Genomic DNA, 17,499 nt, shown 5'->3' with positions numbered 1-17,499 from the left:
TGGGATGGTAAAAATGTTAGTTAATAGCTGAATGCAATTTTCTGCATTCCGTGGAGTACCCAGTAAAAGCAATGACAGATAAAACATTGCTTTTCATTGTTTCTGTGGCTTCAGTGTTTATACATGGGGGAAACATTATTAGGACCTCATCTGGGGATGCCTGAAGAAAATATCAGGAAGAGAGGTTTCAAAGTTGTTCTGGTTATCTCAAATTAGCTTTGTCTTTTCAAGTGTCTTTGGTCACCTGGCCTTATACAATCTTGTTACGAATCTTGAAGTTCTTTTGTGCTTGTTTTGGACTGGATGGAAGTACTTACATTTTTCTTCTGTTTTTTATTCCTTCTGGAGAATGTTGGGCCAAAAATGTTTTTAAGCTGTCTGTCTTCCTAATGTGAGACGTGCTCTAGGAAGAATGTACAAAAATGGGATGCTGCTTTCCTTTTTAATGGAAGATGGATTCTAATCCCCACGTATCTTTTTTCCTGTGTAACTAAGTAGAATCCACCATGTCGATGCCCAGTTAATTTCCAGCTCATCTGGTCCTCATGATTCTTCCCATGGTCGTTGAAATGCTGTCATTGCTTTAGAGCTGCAGGCCAGTGTCAGAATGCTGTGGCAGCAGCCCATGGAGTTCACACGGCTGCTTGCTGTGTCTGGGTGTGACTTCCTACTGGTGCCAACACTGCCTCCTGTGAAGTGCGCCCCGCTGGCATGGCTCCTCACCGAGGGGTGCCTCTGCCAGTTGCGGTCGCCCTCAGTGCCTGTGAAACGCGTTCTCACTGAGCACACAAAGACACTTGTTGAAATTCATTTGTACCCCTTGATTAACTGCTCAAGTTCTAGCCCCTGTTTCAAAGCCCCTTCACTTTGGGAACATACCTTCTGGTAGGGAATTGATAAAGCCCTAACAAATGGCCAATAGGTGGAAGGAGGCTCTTGTTCTGATGGGCCGTATCTTCCCTGATAAAGCCTGCAAACCTTCCACCTCTTTCAGGAACTTGGTTATCTCATAAACTGGGCACTAATGTATCAGGATTTCCCCTCCTCCTTTCTGGGAAGCAGAGTCCAAGCCCTTTCACTAGAGGTTAGTTGGAAGGCTAGCCAAAGTTGTGGGCACACTCTTTGAGTTTAGTTTTCTTGGGCCTGAAAGTGTGATGGAGGCAGGTGAAGAGCCTCTTAAGTAAGCTTTCATGAGTTTAGGTCTTCCCCTAAGGGACGGCCTTCTGTTCATGTTCTCTAAAAATGGTCATCTCTCATGGTGGGATCTATCTTCCTCCTACAATGTCCCAAGTTCCTTGGAACTCTGGTGCATCCAGTCCTGACTTCTATGTTGTTCTAGGTGCTGATAAGTGATTCTGTGATAACAGTCCCCCAACCCTACATACATACACACATACACACGTACACACACACCCCAAATCTCAGTAGCTTCACCCAATGGAGGTTTATTTGTCACTTGCACAAAGTCTCCATCTTGTGGCTATAACATCTGAAACACATACTTTCTGTATTAGTTTCCTAGGACTCTCAAACAAAATACCACAAGCTAGGTGGATTTAAAAAAATTTTTGGTGTTTTTGTGTTTGGTGTTTGGTGGTCTCACAGTTTTGGTGACTGGAAGTCCAAAATCAAGTTGTTAGCAGGGCCACGTTCTCCTGATGGCTCTAGAGGAGGACCCTTTCTTGCTTCTTTGTAGTTTCTGGTGGTTGCCAGCAATTCTCGGGGTTCCTTGGCTTGTAGTTGCATTACTTCAATCTCTGCCTCTACCTTCACATGGCCATCTTCCCTGTGTTTCCGTGCCTCAATTCCCTTCTTTTTATAAGAACACCAGTCCTTGGATTATGGCCCACCCTAATCAGTATGACTGATTAAGTTGATTACATCTGCAAAGGCCTTATTTCCAAATAAGGCCACACTCACAGATATTGGATGTTAGGACTTCAACATATTTTATGGGAGGGACACAATTCAACCTGTAATGCTGTAGAGTTGTGGCTTAGGAAAAGAGAGATGGAAGACATCCTGTGGCTCTTAACAGTCTCATCTCAGAAGTAATAAAGGACAGTTTGTTCACAGTCCACTAGCCACAACATGACTCCAACATAACTGCAAGGGAAGATGGTAAATTCAGGGAAGCACACGGGTATTCAGTGAGAATTACTGGTCTCAGTCACATCCTTGACCAGCTCATTTCTTCTGGTCCCAGAAGTCTCCAGAGCACATGAGGCTGCATGGTTTCTGTGAAATGTGAAATATCTGTCAAGGAACACCATATGATCCTGCAAAGCATATTGTAAGAATGGACTTGGAAAACTGCTTAAAGGAAAGAAAGGAAACAGTTTTTATAATACGTAAAACTCTCCTATTTTTGTTTGGTTTTTTGGTTCATCTTAATCCAGAGAATACAAGATGGTGGTCAACAAGTTGGATCTAGTCCATAGATGGTGTGTGTGTGTGTGTGTGTGTAGTCTACACAATGTTTAAGAAATGTAAACAAAGATCTAGATATCTTTCCTTAAACAGTTGGAAGATATGACAACATCTGGGCCCATGTGTCCACCGAAAACCAGTAATAAGGAAAACAGCTAAGTAAGACCTGTTCCTTTTAGCAGTCCCATCTCTGCAGTTCATTCTGATGCCCACCATTCCCTAGGGTATTGCCAACATTGAGGCTTAGTATCAGCTCTTATTTATCTCTGAGCTTTCACCATTGTTTTCATATAGTAGAGATTTTTTTCCCCTTATATTTGGCTCTTTTTACCTATTTGATTTATCTGATTGGCCACTGCCAATCAGACATTTGTGTTTGTGACTTCCAATTTTAAATAAAACCTGAGTTTTCGTGTATCTTATCACATCCTGGTGATTCTAAAGGATTAAGCAATACCCAGAAGCTTGAACTGTGCTTGAACTCATGACTCAGAAACTGATTCCCACTTTAGCCATCTGTAAAGGAAAAACTCCTCCCCTGTTTCCTTCACTGTCTCCACTACTATGGTAACCCAACACTTCTGACACCAATGTGTGCGTTTTCCACAGCAAGCAATTCTGAGACACTGGCTGAGTCTTCTACAGTTCAACTCAATTCAATTCAATTGTGACACTATCTACCTGGAGAGAGCATCAGATCCCCCAGGTTATGGGCTCAACCCACCAGACTGCCCTGTCAGAAACACTTCAGATGCCAATTAAAAGTCCAGGTTGTCACCTGTGCTGGCCAGTCACTGTAAATCAGAGAGGTTCCTACAACCTCTACCTCAGGTTTGATTAATGGACTACAGTGGCTCACAGAACTCAGGAAAAAGTTTACTTACTAGTTTGCTGGTTTTTTTGTTTTTTATCTTTTTTTATTAAAAAAAATATAATTTAGGAACAGCCAGATGGAAGAGATGCATAAGGCAAGGTGTAGGAAGGAGCATGGAGCTTCCATGATCTTTCCCAGCATGTCATTTCCCCCCAATCTTCACATGTTCACCAACGTGGAAGTTCTCGGAGCCCCATAGTTCAGGGATTTTTATGGAGGCTTCATTATGTAGGCATGGCTGATTAAATCATTGGCCTTTGGTAATTGAACTCAATCTGCAGACTTCTCCCCAGATGTTAGGAGGTGGGCCTGCAAGTTTCAGCCCTCTAATCACATGGTTGGTTCCCTTAGCAACCAGCCTCCATCCTTAGGTTACCTAAGGGTTTTCCAAATGTTACCTTAGTAACATAAATGCAGTTGTAAAGAGAGGGTCTTGTTATAAATAATAAGACAGCCATTTTACCTTTATGCTTCTGAAATATCTCAGGAACAAAGGACAAAAGACCAACTAGCATAACAGAAGATGCCCCTATGGCTCTTATGTAGAAAATCACAAGAGTTTTAGGAGCTATGTATAAGGAACAGTGGGTAGAGACCACTATATTCCTTACTATAAATCAAGAGTATTACACCATCTGTAATAGTTGTGATTTAAGGTGAATAGTTAACAAAAGCCTAGCCTAAGCACAGCCTAACCTGTGATGGGGATAAGTGTATAAATGTTTGCAATGAAATACTTGTACTTGGGATGGTTGCATAAACTTGAATATAATTAACATAATGCATATTGATTGAAGTAAATCCTTGTTGATACAGCTTTTTGTGCCTTTTCTCCCCTTTATAGACCGTTGGAACGATCCAGTGAAGATGTGGATATCATCTTTACAAGGCTAAAAGAAGTTAAGGCTTTTGAGAAATTTCATCCAAATCTTCTTCATCAGATTTGTTTATGTGGTTATTATGAGAATCTGGAAAAAGGAATTACATGTAAGAAATGCAACTTCAGTGGAGTATTTTCATGTATGGTTTGTGCTCATTTGCAGTTATCCTATGGGGCTAGATAACACATGGAGTATATATGTGCCAAATATTTGAGCTTCAACCAAAGGTATTAGGCTGACATTTCCCTTTGCTTTGTTTATTCATTTCCCTGTAGCATTTCCTTCACTTTATTCACAGCATGTAAATGGATCTTCCAGGGTAGCTTGGAAGATAGATCTGGAAGGATGTACTGATTCATATATTCAGCTAAATCCTTAGACACTCAAATATAAAAAGTAAAATGATCAGGTAACAGCTGTATTTAAAAAATATTTTTGGGGTGCCTGGGTAGCTCAGTGGTTGGGCCTCTGACTTTGGCTCAGGTCACGATCTCACGATTCGTGGGTTCGCGCCCCGTGCCAGGCTCTGTGCTGACAGCTAAAAGCCGGGAGCCTGCTTCAGATTCTGTGTCTCCCTCTCTTTCTGCCCCTTCCCAGCTTGTGCTCTCTCTCTCAAAAATAACTATTTAAAAAAATTTTTTTTGAAAAAGTAAAAAAAAAAATTTTATCATTAAAAAAGAATGCTTTTCCATCTGTTGGGACACTTTTATGCTGCAGCCACAGAAAACCCCCATCCAACTATCATGAATATCAGTTATTCAAGAGGGAAAATTCAAGGAAGGAAAAATTAATTAGGCATATTCAAGAAGTCTTGAGATAGGAAGGCTTCAGAGTTAATTAAGTGACTCAGAGACATTACTAAGGTCATATGGCTCTCCCATTTTGTTTTTGTTTTTGTGTTTGTTTTTGTTTTGTATATGTTTTGCCATGCATCCTCAGGTGTTGGCTTTTGTTCTCAGACTTGACCCAAATGATTGACAGCTATAGCAGTTAGAGATATTACATGTATTGGGAGGGGAAATTCCCTCCTACCCTTCATGATTCTTTTGGCTGGTCCAGTAAATTGACACAAGACAGATTTAACAGGAGAAAAAAAAAATTAATTTCGTACATGCAGTGGTCTCACAGATATGGGACCTAAGAAGTGACCATAGCAATCTGTTTATATACCTTTTAGATAAAGAAGCACTAAGTTTGTAGAAAACCAATGACAAAGAAACTTAGACTTGGGTACTAATTAGTGAAGAAACTAAGCACGGTTTGTTTATAAAACCTTCTCAGCCCTGAATTCTCTATCTCTGGTGTTAAGGACGTCTATCTCCTGGTGCAGGAAGGGTACCTTTCACATGGGAGACTTATTTCCTGCTTTCTGGGGGACACAGTAGAGGGTCAGAATGTCCTTGCACTGACTGTTTCTCAATCAGCTTTAATTCAAAATAATCAATATGCCACTTTGGCCTTGAGCCCCATCACATGCCAATACAAAGATATCCTGTTGTGTCTATTTTCCTCTTGTGTCTATTTTCAGAAGTCCCCAGTAGACTTCCTGTTTTCTGGCCCGAATTGCATCATATGCCCACATCTAAACTGATCACTGTCAGAGATAATTGGATCACTGTGATTGGTTTGGACCAATCATGATTACTCCAGTGGAACTAGGGAAGAAACCCTATGCTCAGAGCTCATAGTCCTGTAGGGGAAGGTGGAAACTTGTATAAAATCTGTGTTAACTTAGATAAGAGGAAGGGAGGTATCATTCTGAGTGGGAGACCAACAGGGTCTGTCAGATATTACTGTAGAAAATTTGGAAGACAAGCAAAATAAAAATCATGTACAATCCCCAAACCCAGAGATTGCTATTAACACTTTATGTGTTTCCTTCAAGATGTCTTCCCACGTGTATCCATGCAAACATAGTCATACTTCTATTTAAAAAGTCATCTATACATACTGTTTTCAAGCCAGTATATCTTTTTCTTATAGATATCGGAAACTTCATTCTTTTGGGGATGAGACTCTATTTTCTGTTTCTTAAAACCATTTTCAAAATGAACCCTCCATGATTCATTTTGTAATGTAAAATTGATTGGCAAGTGAGAATGTCTTTGGGGGTCAAAAAGTTCATGACAGGGAAAACCCTAACTCTCAATAAAGTCACTTACAAAGACTGGGAATAGCAGAGTTATTGGAGAGGCCAGCTATAAACCCCTTAATCTCTCCTCTTAAGCTTATTATTGCACTTGTGTGGGGTGCCATTGTTGTTCTTGTCTTTCTGAAGCATGTCTGGGAGAGTTTCGAGCAGCTTGTCATTATTATAATGGCTTCTAGAAGCTTGCTCTTATGCAGGGAGTGCTAGCCTTGCCAGAACTCAGTTGTCCCACTGAGTTGTCATGTGATTCATTTAGTCACTTGACTTCTGACTCTAATTGCGAAACGAATTTAAAAATATCAGATCATTCAATCTAGTTATTTAGCCAGGATACTTAAAAGGATAGTTGGATTTGTATGAGATTTTTGAACCTGTATTTCAGAATGATTTTCCAAAGTACTGGTCTTAACATGGTATAAGAACTAAAGTTCTATCTAAATATCTAAGTGTTTTCTCTCTAAGATTACAAAAGTAAAATAAAATCGGGTTCAGAAATTTCCGATGAGAGTTATTTCCAAAGAGTAGTTAACTCCTAATGCCTAAAAGCAATGAATTTATAAAGCAAATAAAGTGGACAGTGACGGGGTGCCTGGGTGGCTCAGTAGGTTGAGCATCTGACTTTGGCTCAGGTCATGATCTCACAGCTCGTGAGTTCGAGACCCGCGTTGGGCTCCATGTTGACAGCTCAGAGCCTGAAGCCTCCTTCAGATTCTGTGTCTCCCTCTCTCTCTGTCCTCCCCCTCTCGTGTTCTGTCTTTCTCACTCTCTCAAAAATAAATAAATGTTAAAAAAAATTTAGAAAGTGGACAGTGACAATATTAGTTAAAAATTTTAAAGCAGATTTTATTTTTCTTACTCATTTATTGGTTAGCTTAAAAGGAGACATTCTATTAAAAACTATTTTAATGCAAATAGATTTAGGAAATGGGGGTGATAGGATAGAATTTTGTTGAATCAAATAACCTTGTTAATATGTACCCCATCTAGAGTAATAATTTTCTAAGAATTGCAATACAATGAAATGTATTTAAGATAAATTACATAGAACATTAGTGAATTCTTAAATTCAAAGGATCTTCTAGCATTTAGGGTTATCATCCCTTATTACTTTGTAAATATGAAAGAGTTCCCTTTAATAGAGTTCCACTTCATAGAATAAATAAGATCTAGCTTTGTTGATAGATGAGGAAAAGAGAAATACGTCAAGCTTCTCTGAGAACAGATAAAGGAGGGGTGGTAAGCTTTGCTAGATCCAAGTCATGCTTATAATGACCAGTGGTCATATGGTAAAATCAGCTTATATTGGTATATTTACCTTACTGTTTCTTTTTCAGTATTTCGCCAGGGTGATATTGGAACAAACTGGTATGCTGTCCTGGCAGGGTCTTTGGATGTGAAAGTATCTGAGACCAGCAGTCACCAGGTAAGATACCTTATCTTTTTTTTTTTTTTTAAAGTAGGATTTATTAGTATTATTTTAAAAGACACATTAGGTCTATATATCTTATGCCATCAAAATTACATTTTCAAACTTTCAAAATGGTCTCTCTCCCATAGGAAGGAGTTCAACAAGTGTTTGTTGAATTCTTTTATTAAGTTACTCGAGAAGCATATATATTGCATGTTTTCCATGGTTTGAGTATGGTGACAGGTATTCGAACACGAAGTGCAAGAACACATTGCCTGCCTTTCAGGAGCTTGCTATCTGGTTGGGAAATGCAAACAATTCAATTGCACAGTGGTATACTGATGTTGTGTAAGTTGAAATGTGAGCAAAGGGGACAGAGAATCAAGTCTTCCTGGGTGTCTCCTCCTTCCTCCTTCTGGTATCCTAACTTTTCTGTGTCCTAGATGTGATCCCTCATCAGCCCTGTAGGTGCCACAGCGATGCAGGAGCAATGTGCTTGATACAGTCTCCCTAAAAATCTTTCACAGTTGCTCTGCCTCATCTTCTCAAATGTGGAAGGGCTAATAATATATATGTATTTTCCTAAAGTGTGCTACTTGCTTACTTGATCTTCATTAGTGACCTTTGAGGAGCTTAGCATCCTAGGAGATAAAATTCGTTTTCTCTCTTTTCCTCTCCCAATATTTGTGAATATTTAAAATTGAACCCAGACTCTTCTTTCACATCTGCAATGACCCTTGTTCATCCTTATCCTTGGGGCCCAAATGTACAGAACTTTCCTGTTTGGAGTCAGGAACCTTGAATCTCAGAAGTCTAAAGGCCACCTTCAAGCCTCAGTATGAAAACGGCCCAACTTTTCTACCTGCATATTCAGGATTCATATAAAAACTGACGGGGGGCGCCTGGGTGGCGCAGTCGGTTAAGCGTCCGACTTCAGCCAGGTCACGATCTCGCGGTCCGTGAGTTCGAGCCCCGCGTCAGGCTCTGGGCCGATGGCTCGGAGCCTGGAGCCTGTTTCCAACTCTGTGTCTCCCTCTCTCTCTGCCCTTCCCCCGTTCATGCTCTGTCTCTCTCTGTCCCAAAAATAAATAAAAAACGTTGAAAAAAAAAATTAAAAAAAAAAAAAAACTGACGGAAGAGAATTGGCTAATTGTAAAATCAGAAAAAATTATCAAGAAAAATGTATAAATTAGCCAAGGGAATAAATAGCCTACAGCCAAGTATCATGTTTAAGACTCTGTCTCTAAGCCTTTTTCATATGTAACATACTCCAAATGGAGACACATTTATGATGCATTAAATCTGAGATTAAAAATTTTCAGGCATATGTGTGCATATTGGAGTTGGGACCAGCCAACCATTTAGGATACATGGAAAAGTATCCTAAAGATTGTTGATAAGGTGGGCATTTAGAGTTTGGAATAAAGCTGCCAATGTTATTCCCACTGTTATGGATGGGCAGAGTCTCAGGCCAGTGCCCACGTCCTGCTTAACCCATAGATACTTTTTCTGTACATCACTACATAGAACTTTCCATTACAAACTGCCTGGGACCTGTGCCTGTCAACCTTGTTGGTACTGTCCCTCTCCCCTCCTCTCACAGAGCCAGTTATCTCCTGGAGTTCAGATGCCGAGGTGAGAGGTGAGTTTTTTATTCTTGTAAGCTGCCTCACTTTCTCAATGAACTGAGAGAACAACTACATTTCTTGGATATTTGCCATGTGCAGGGCAGTGTTCTAAGCACCTGATAGGTATTTATTTACTCCTTTAATCCTCACAACAACCCTACGGGGTAGGTCATATTACTGTTCTCGTTTTACAGATGAGGCAGTTGAGGGCCCTGACTGGTTAAATAACTTGCCCCAAGTAACCTATATAGAAATTGGGGGAACCACGCTTCAAACCCAAGAAGTCAGCACCTGAACATAGGCTCTTAGACACTGCTCTGTAATTTTGACTCAAAAGAACTGTGATGAGGGTTTCCTGGGTGGCTGAGTCAGTTAAGGGTCCAACTTTTGATCTCAGCTCGGTTGCTGATTTCAGGGTCGTGAGTTCAAGCCCCACATTGGCCTCTGCTCTAGGTGTAAAGCCTACTGAAAAAAATGTGGTGATTCATGCAAGTTCCCTCTTTCTGGTATGTGTCATCTTTTCAGATTTCCCCATGTCTCTTATCTCTGCACACCTTCCACCTGCAGTCTGCTGTCCTGGAGGGTATCCTTGGGCTCCTTGCCCAGGGCTGTTCCTGATGTTTACCTTAACCGGGTCTCACTTGTGTGGAGGTGTGGAGGGGACAGGGCCTGTAGAGAATGGTTCTCCTTGCTCCTCCAGGTGGTTGTGAATGAGTGCTGATGGAGAGAGGGGAAGAACTGGAAAGAGATGGTGAGGAAAGAGAGGAAAGGGGACAAAGATGAGAATTAAGGGGGAGAAAGGTGAGAAGGAAAGGAAAACAGAGAGGAAAGAGAAGAAGGAAAAAGGCAGAGCAGATGTACCTAAGGGATGATAAATAACATCAGCATGAATATACTGATACATCAAATGTTCAAAGCTGACATGAGATTTTGATGGTATTAAGATAGTATGGCCAGAAGCTCCTGGAATCTTGCCCTGGACCAATTTTCTCATCATGGGGTTCTAGCAAGAATAGATGAGTAACACTTTGTTATTAACTGTGGGGTTTTAAAAATCTTAACAGACTTTTAACTTTAGCTGTGGTTTTGATCTCAGACCCAATTCCTAAGCTGGGCTTGGTCTTCTCTTAAGTTGTTAGGAGTTACTAGCTTTATACCAGATCTGGTTTACTGCCTCCTGTGTACTTCACCCCACACTGTCCAACCAGGGTTTTCTGGATTGATTTATATCACTAAGATATACGGAAGAGAAAGCTCATTGATGTCTACATCCTTCACCTCTCCAAAGAGGAGTCTGAGAAACAGAGAGGGCCCAGCCTTCCAGCCAACTCAGACTGCAGGACACCTGCAGTGTCAGGACACCTGTCACCTGCAGGACATGGTTACAGCCACCTGGGAGAAAGAAGCTAAAGAGAATGAGCAAGATGGCTGAACCTCCTCCCATGGCAAGTTGCTTACAGGGAGAAATAAAAAAGCCACTTCCACCTGTGCTAGCCTTGTAATGGGCCCTGAATCTCTGCCCTCCAGCATTATGACCAAATCAGGGTGATTAGTAAGCCAATCAGAGTAGTTCTCTCTATAAGTCAAAGTTCTCCAGAGAAATAGAACAAATAAGAGATAGACAGATAGGAATTTATTTTAAGGAACTGGCTTATGTGACTGTGAGGGCTGGTAAGTTTGAAATCCATATGGCAAGCCAGCAGGCTGGCCATCAGGCAAAAGTTGATGCTGCAGTCATCAGTCTGAAAGCTGGAAACCCAGGCAGAATTCCTGTGTGGTAGTCTGGAAACAGAATTCTGTCTTCTTTGCGAGACCTCAAGAGAAACATGTTTGCTCTTAAGTCCTTCAATTGATTGGATGAAACCCACCTGCATTATGGAGGATAATTTGCTTCATTTAAAGTCTACTGATCATAAATGTTAAAGATGTCTAAAAGATATTTTCACAGCAAAATATAGACTAATGTTTGACTAAACAAACTGGTTGCCATAGTCAAGTCAACACATAAAATTAACTATCAGCTGCCTCAGTTGGGAGTGAAATGGGGTTGGATAATGGGCCATGGGAGGAGAAGCAAGGAAAGACCTACAATTCCTACCCCTTGAGACCAGCAACAACTTTGCTAAGTGCCTTCACTGTGTTATACTTGCTAGGGATTCTGTGTGCATTAACTGACTTCATCTTTTGGCATTCATATTCTGTTTTACAACTGGGCTTGAAAACAAAGCTCAGCAACATCAGGTGTAACTTTCCCTGGGTCATACAAATGTATGTGGCCAAGTGAAGATTTGAATTCAGGTCTGACATATTCCAAATTTCACGTTCTTCCTGCTGCTCACACAGGAAAAAAAAAAAAAAAAGCAGGGAAGTAAAAGAAAAAGAAGAAAAGTTAAGAGACTAAGCTAGTGAAGGAAAAAGAAAGGAGGTAACAGCATAAAAGAGTGAAATCTTTATAAGTGGGTAGGGCAGTTTCTTGCTAGCCTGACCCTCCATTTTCATTCAAGTCTCTTAGTGGCCTTTCTTCTCATCAGAGGGTCAGAAATCAGAGATGGTGATGATAAATTCCTAAACTTAGAATCTCTAAGTTTCAGACATACCCTCAGTGGGGTGTTAGCTGAGCCAGAATGGCGGGATAAGAGCAGGAATAGATCATGGTAATGGAGCGCCCACTACAGGTAGCTGTGTGAAAAGCACTTTTCAAGCATTTTTTCATTGGCTATTAAGCTACAGCCCCCTTCCCCACCCCTGTTTAGTGCTATTATTAGTGTCACTTTACAGGTAGACGCTAAATAACTCTCCCAAGGTCACTCATCCATTAGGTATCAGAGCCAGTTCTTTGAGATTCTGAGGCTGAAGTTCTTGACCATTATAGCTGTATAGGTGCCAAGCAGAAGTAATAATGAATGTGGGGAGAAGCTTTTTCCCTGCAGCTCCGGCAACCACCCGCTGATTCCAGCTCAGAGCTCCACACCTCTCATCTCCAAGCCCACCTTGCAGGTGTTTGCTCCACCTGAGACATAATATCAGGGAAGACCCACTTCTCACACTCTGCTGGGCTGCCCCTGGGTGTGGGTTCCTCCTTCCACCACCTTTTAGATCAGTTAAATGAGCATGGTCCATCCCTTCAAAAGGTTTCTAGGCTAGAGGGTGGGGTAGATAAGTATGGGTGACAGGGGAGGGAGATTGAGGTACTATGTCCAAGGTGGAGGTGATAGGGTTAGAGTTTGGGTTGATAGGAGGTATGGGGGCTGAGAGAAAGTGGGGATCCGGACTTGGTTAAAGAGGTGGATGGTGATGCCAGTAATTGAAATAAGGGCACATAAGAAAGAAAGCCCTTCACAGATTCTGATACAGTGTTTCTATGTCATATATTTATTAGGCATTATTGATCTGATGGAATTTTTTTTCTGAACAAAATCACCCTTTTATATGGTGATAGGAAGAGATAACTATACATAAATTTGAAGAATACTAACGGCATAAATATTTTATTTGGCTCAGAAATTTATATTACCTTTCTGCCTGTTTTAATATAATACTACTTTTTCTGCCTTTTCATCATTCCCTTATACTTTTTTGCTCACTGGATTAAAAAAGCACAGCTTCTTGCCTTCTGTATGATTGGTTTTGCAGGTTCTTTTTGAATTCTTTGGACTCCAGGTTGAGGGTCACACTTATCTCCCATTAGTGGTATCCTACGAGCATAGTTATAGTAACTCTCATCATTTAGAAACCATTTCACTTCCATTGTTTTGTTTGAGCTGCCCTAGTAGGCAGACCCAACTGTGTTGTAACTTACTCAAGTCCCATGTGAATGAGTGGTCTGTTCAAGATGATACAGTGGTGACCCATAGAGCTGGAAATCCCCATGACTTCCTTACTCAATCCAGTACTCTGCTCTTGTCATCCTTACCTTTGGCCAGCATGTGTGGCCATTTGTGTGGATGTCTGTAAGGGGTCTTCAAAGGGTACTTGCTCCCAAGTGTCTACCGGTGTCCATGGGTGGTGGTAATGTATAGATCCTTCTTTGCCCCCTTGGATCACTGGTGCCCAAGATTCTGAAGAAAGCTGTTGATTCCACATTTTGGAAAAGTATTAAAACCACTCCACTCAGTGGTAATGTAAGCTTCAAGCCCTTTGCTGGGAGGAGGGGATCGAGACAAAGAGCCATTGGACTGTGGGGAACAAGGATGGCTTACCTCCCAGTTTTGCTTGGAGTTGGTCCACCTGGTCAGTTTCAAAACCACAAGTCTGCCAGCTGGGGAGGCATGACTTAGCAGGCAGACTCTTTCTCATCCTGTGGGCCTGCTCCCAACTCAGAGCACATCAGACACTGGTGCACAATCCTACTGAGTGTTGGTTGGAACCAACTTCTCTCCCTCTGACACAGGCCTTTCTGGGAAGAGCCCCAAGCCAACACTGTTCCGCTTCCGTACTTCCATTGCTTTCATTTCTTTTGCTATGGACTTGAAACTGTGTTTGTTCTAAGAATTCAGAGAAATACATAGACTATTCTGTTCTGTTATTTTGATGAACTTGTAGAGACAGCTATCCTTGGAAATACCTTCCTATGCATTATATTGCTTCTACTACTCCATAAACAAAGCTTACTTCCAAAACACTTGTACCCCATGTCCATATGTAATTGTCAAAGGCACACCTACCAGCTTTCTAGGCACTTTTCCTGCCTTGAGCATTCTTTGTGTTACCCCTTGAAACTCAGAGTGCTCAGCAAGGGAACCTGCCCACAGACCACACCACCAACCCACTGTGTCCCAACTGGCTCACATGTTCACAAAGATTTCTACTTGGCAGCACAGATCCTATCAAGGATTAACCTTTCCCATTCCCACCAATACCTGTCCCCACCCTCAGTCTCTTACCTAACCCTAACCAGGACACAAACGCCCTCAGACATCCACAGTGGAACTCTTGTGCTCAGGAACTTGCCTGTCTTGAGTGCCTATTTAACTACATGGCCTGAAAGTTAGAGAATTTATGTTCCCACTAGAATGAAAATGCTATCAGTGTACTCTTTTCTTATTAATACTTGAATGGATTTAGAGTGAAAAGTGGATATTGGAATAAATTATACATAATAAGTAATACACACAAAAACGATAAATAGGCAGCCATACTCAACTCTGTGTGTGTGTTTCAGAAAGCGCGTATGCACACGATAGGGAGAGAGAGAGAGAGACAAGGTCCTGTTTTTCTCTGCAGATTTTATAAGTGAAGGGCCTTTTTGGCATGGTAAATATTTTTTTTTTTTTTTTTTTTAATTTTTTTTTTTTTCCCACGTTTTTTTTATTTATTTTTGGGACAGAGAGAGACAGAGCATGAACGGGGGAGGGACAGAGAGAGAGGGAGACACAGAATCGGAAACAGGCTCCAGGCTCTGAGCCATCAGCCCAGAGCCTGACGCGGGGCTCGAACTCACGGACCGTGAGATCGTGACCTGGCTGAAGTCGGACGCTTAACCGACTGCGCCACCCAGGCGCCCCGGCATGGTAAATATTTAAACCCTAGAAATATATAAGGTTTAAAAGTTAATCTTTGCACCAAAAAAGTTATTTTTCCTGTCGCATGAAAGAAGAATTTCTTCTGACTGCTAAGTGACTAGAAGTTCATGCTGCAAAATAGAGAGTAAGATGGTGTATTAATTCATTAAAACTTCTACATCTATATAACAGATGCTTATTTAAAGTATTTTTACCTAATGCAACACACAGTGGTTATAATCAGACCTCTTGAAATCCTCTCTCTGATACTTCATTGTTGTGTGACCTTAGGCAAGTTAGATTACCTATAAGTTGGGGATTTCTACCTTAAATGAGTCAATGTATACAAACCACTTCGTGGGAAGCTTGGCATAGAGCAGGGGTTCTGGGACTTTTTTCTTACTAATTCCAGAAGGAAAGGTGTGTTGCCTAGAGTGGAGTGCAGCCTGTTGCAATGCCTGCAATGCTCTCATTTTATCACAAGAGGGCAGTGCTAGCATAGAGAAAGCAGGAAATGTCCTCGCTATTAGAATGGCAAGCCGTTCACCGATGTTATTCAGCCATTCTCTGGGATCAGAGAACCCTGGCTGCTGTTGGCACTTGCACTTTATTCGCCCTCTCATCTGTTTCTGTAACATCCTCTGGCAATTTTTAGTCCAATTTTGGAAAAAACGATCTCTCACTGGTAGTTCCCCCAAAGTAAAATGTGCTTTTATTTGCCCTCATTTTGTCTCTACAGCAAAGATGTTTTTAAGCGTTGAATTTTTGTTTATGAAATTTGAAGGACAGACTTGTTTCTCTATCATGTGGCTCTCTCTATCATTCTCTGTCTTTCTGTCTTAGCCTGTCTGATTCTCTCATTTACTCTCGTTTCACCCCATTATTTTCAGACAGAGAACATTGCTATCATCAGGGAACATTTGCTGAACACATTTAATGAGCCCATGAAACGTGAAAGGTGCCAAGTCCATAGTGGTGGTTTATGATCTCTTATTACTTGTCTGTTCAGGTCATGTTATTTGTTAGGAACCCATCCGGAGTTTATTTAGCATCCTGCGCGAGGCTTCCACACACTGTGTTTAGGTTTGTTGCCATGTAATTCTTTGTTTGGGTGGATGCAGGACTGAGCCACGGTGCAGGACAGATTGGCTTTCTGCTGAAATGAAGCTGGCCTCCCTGATTCAGTTATTGGAATGCTAATGCTAGTCCCTTCTCATGTTCTCATCGAAACTTCCTGCAGCCAGCTTGCCTGATCTCGTTAAGCTGTGTCTAACACTGTGATTCCAGGGAAGTGCTGTAAAAGTAACAAATCTGTCTTTGCTGTCTGTTAGAAAAAAACACATTTGACTTGGAAGTATTTTGCCTTTGTGCTTGGCAATAAATTCTTCAGACAGCACATACAATTTAATGTCTTGACAAATTTTTATTTTTTAAAAAGACTTGCAGCATTCAATAAATTCCAATACTAAATTCAAGCTCATGAAATAAACCCAGGCACTACCAAACTTAATGGCAAGTATTGGCCATAGTCCTAAAATAAAAATATTGTCAAAATATTTGCTTTGTAAGAATTTACGTTTCAGGGTCTGTGCACTTAAAGGACCAATTTGTTCGCTGATGTTAACCCAACATATATCCAAAACAATAAATATGCCATGAGACAGTTAACTTTTCTTGAGCTATTAATACAGAGTGATTTAGATATACTTACTAAAAAAATCTGATACCCCTTGAAGTTAAAGGATAGTTTAAGGAAAAAAATCTTGATGTACTGATCAGAGAGAATTCTTATGTCTGTTTGTTGATTGCTAGTTATTTTAAATTTCATCAGGCTGTAACTTGTGTAAGTTGGATTTCTGTGGATGCGTATAGACATTTGCAAAGCACGTGTTTATTACCTCTGATATCAGTGATACACAGCCATTCGCTTTCTTAACACCGTTCCTATTTTCATAGTGTAGCTTTGTTTATAGTGTAACAAACAAATAAAATGCTTCATATGAGAACACCTGCTTTAAGAAAACCTAGCATATCATAATTCAGATGTACAAAGCAGATAAATTAAGGGGTGATTAGTAGCAGCACAAAAGGATTCTTTGATTTTCAGCAGGATTCATCAGAAGGGTTCCTTTGAATGCAAGCTCCCCCAGAGAGCTGAAGTGTTTTGCAGATCATTCAAACCACTTGACATCCAGACTGGGAGACAGAGAAACTTAGAATTTAAGTGTTGAAAAACCATCGTTCATTGAAGATTAACACAAAATGAATGTAGAGGTTCTCTGTTCTTTCAATAATAGAAAAATGTAATTTGCTTTTTAGTAATATGGTTAACCTAAACGTGTATATAAACATGACAAAGTCAGAAATACTATTTTCCATTATTTATGGAGCACCTACTCTGTGCTAGGAACCATCCTTGACACTGTGTGTTGTTTTATTTATATTTAATCCTGCTTGTGCCCATTTCATAAATGAGGATATTAAGCTTCCTGGGATCATTTTACCCAAAGCTGCAAGACTATGATAATTGGCAGAGAACAGTTTTGAATCTAGGTCTACGAGGGCTATACTTTTGTCACTACACTCCAGGGAAGTTTCCTGCTAAGCATGGAGTGTTCTGACTCTCGG

At 40.8% G+C, this 17,499-nt stretch overlaps 1 protein-coding gene across 4 annotated transcripts in view; it reads left to right on the top strand.

The window, feature by feature from the left end:
• The window catches only part of RAPGEF4 (Rap guanine nucleotide exchange factor 4), a 290,928-nt gene that overhangs the window by 43,773 nt on the left and 229,656 nt on the right, over positions 1 to 17,499 (top strand). For 3 of the 4 annotated variants that reach the window (XM_058713839.1, XM_058713831.1, XM_058713903.1), the window contains exons 2-3: positions 4,149 to 4,291; positions 7,669 to 7,757. In XM_058713839.1, coding sequence (XP_058569822.1) covers positions 4,149 to 4,291; positions 7,669 to 7,757 — 232 coding nt within the window. Of the gene's footprint in view, positions 1 to 4,148; positions 4,292 to 7,668; positions 7,758 to 17,499 lie in introns of those variants that run through there. The other variant, XM_058713846.1, reaches the window with a different exon arrangement.

This window comes from Neofelis nebulosa, chromosome 2 (assembly GCF_028018385.1).
Source record: "Neofelis nebulosa isolate mNeoNeb1 chromosome 2, mNeoNeb1.pri, whole genome shotgun sequence".
Lineage (NCBI taxonomy): Eukaryota > Metazoa > Chordata > Mammalia > Carnivora > Felidae > Neofelis > Neofelis nebulosa.
This window is presented reverse-complemented; position numbering and strand designations above follow the sequence as displayed.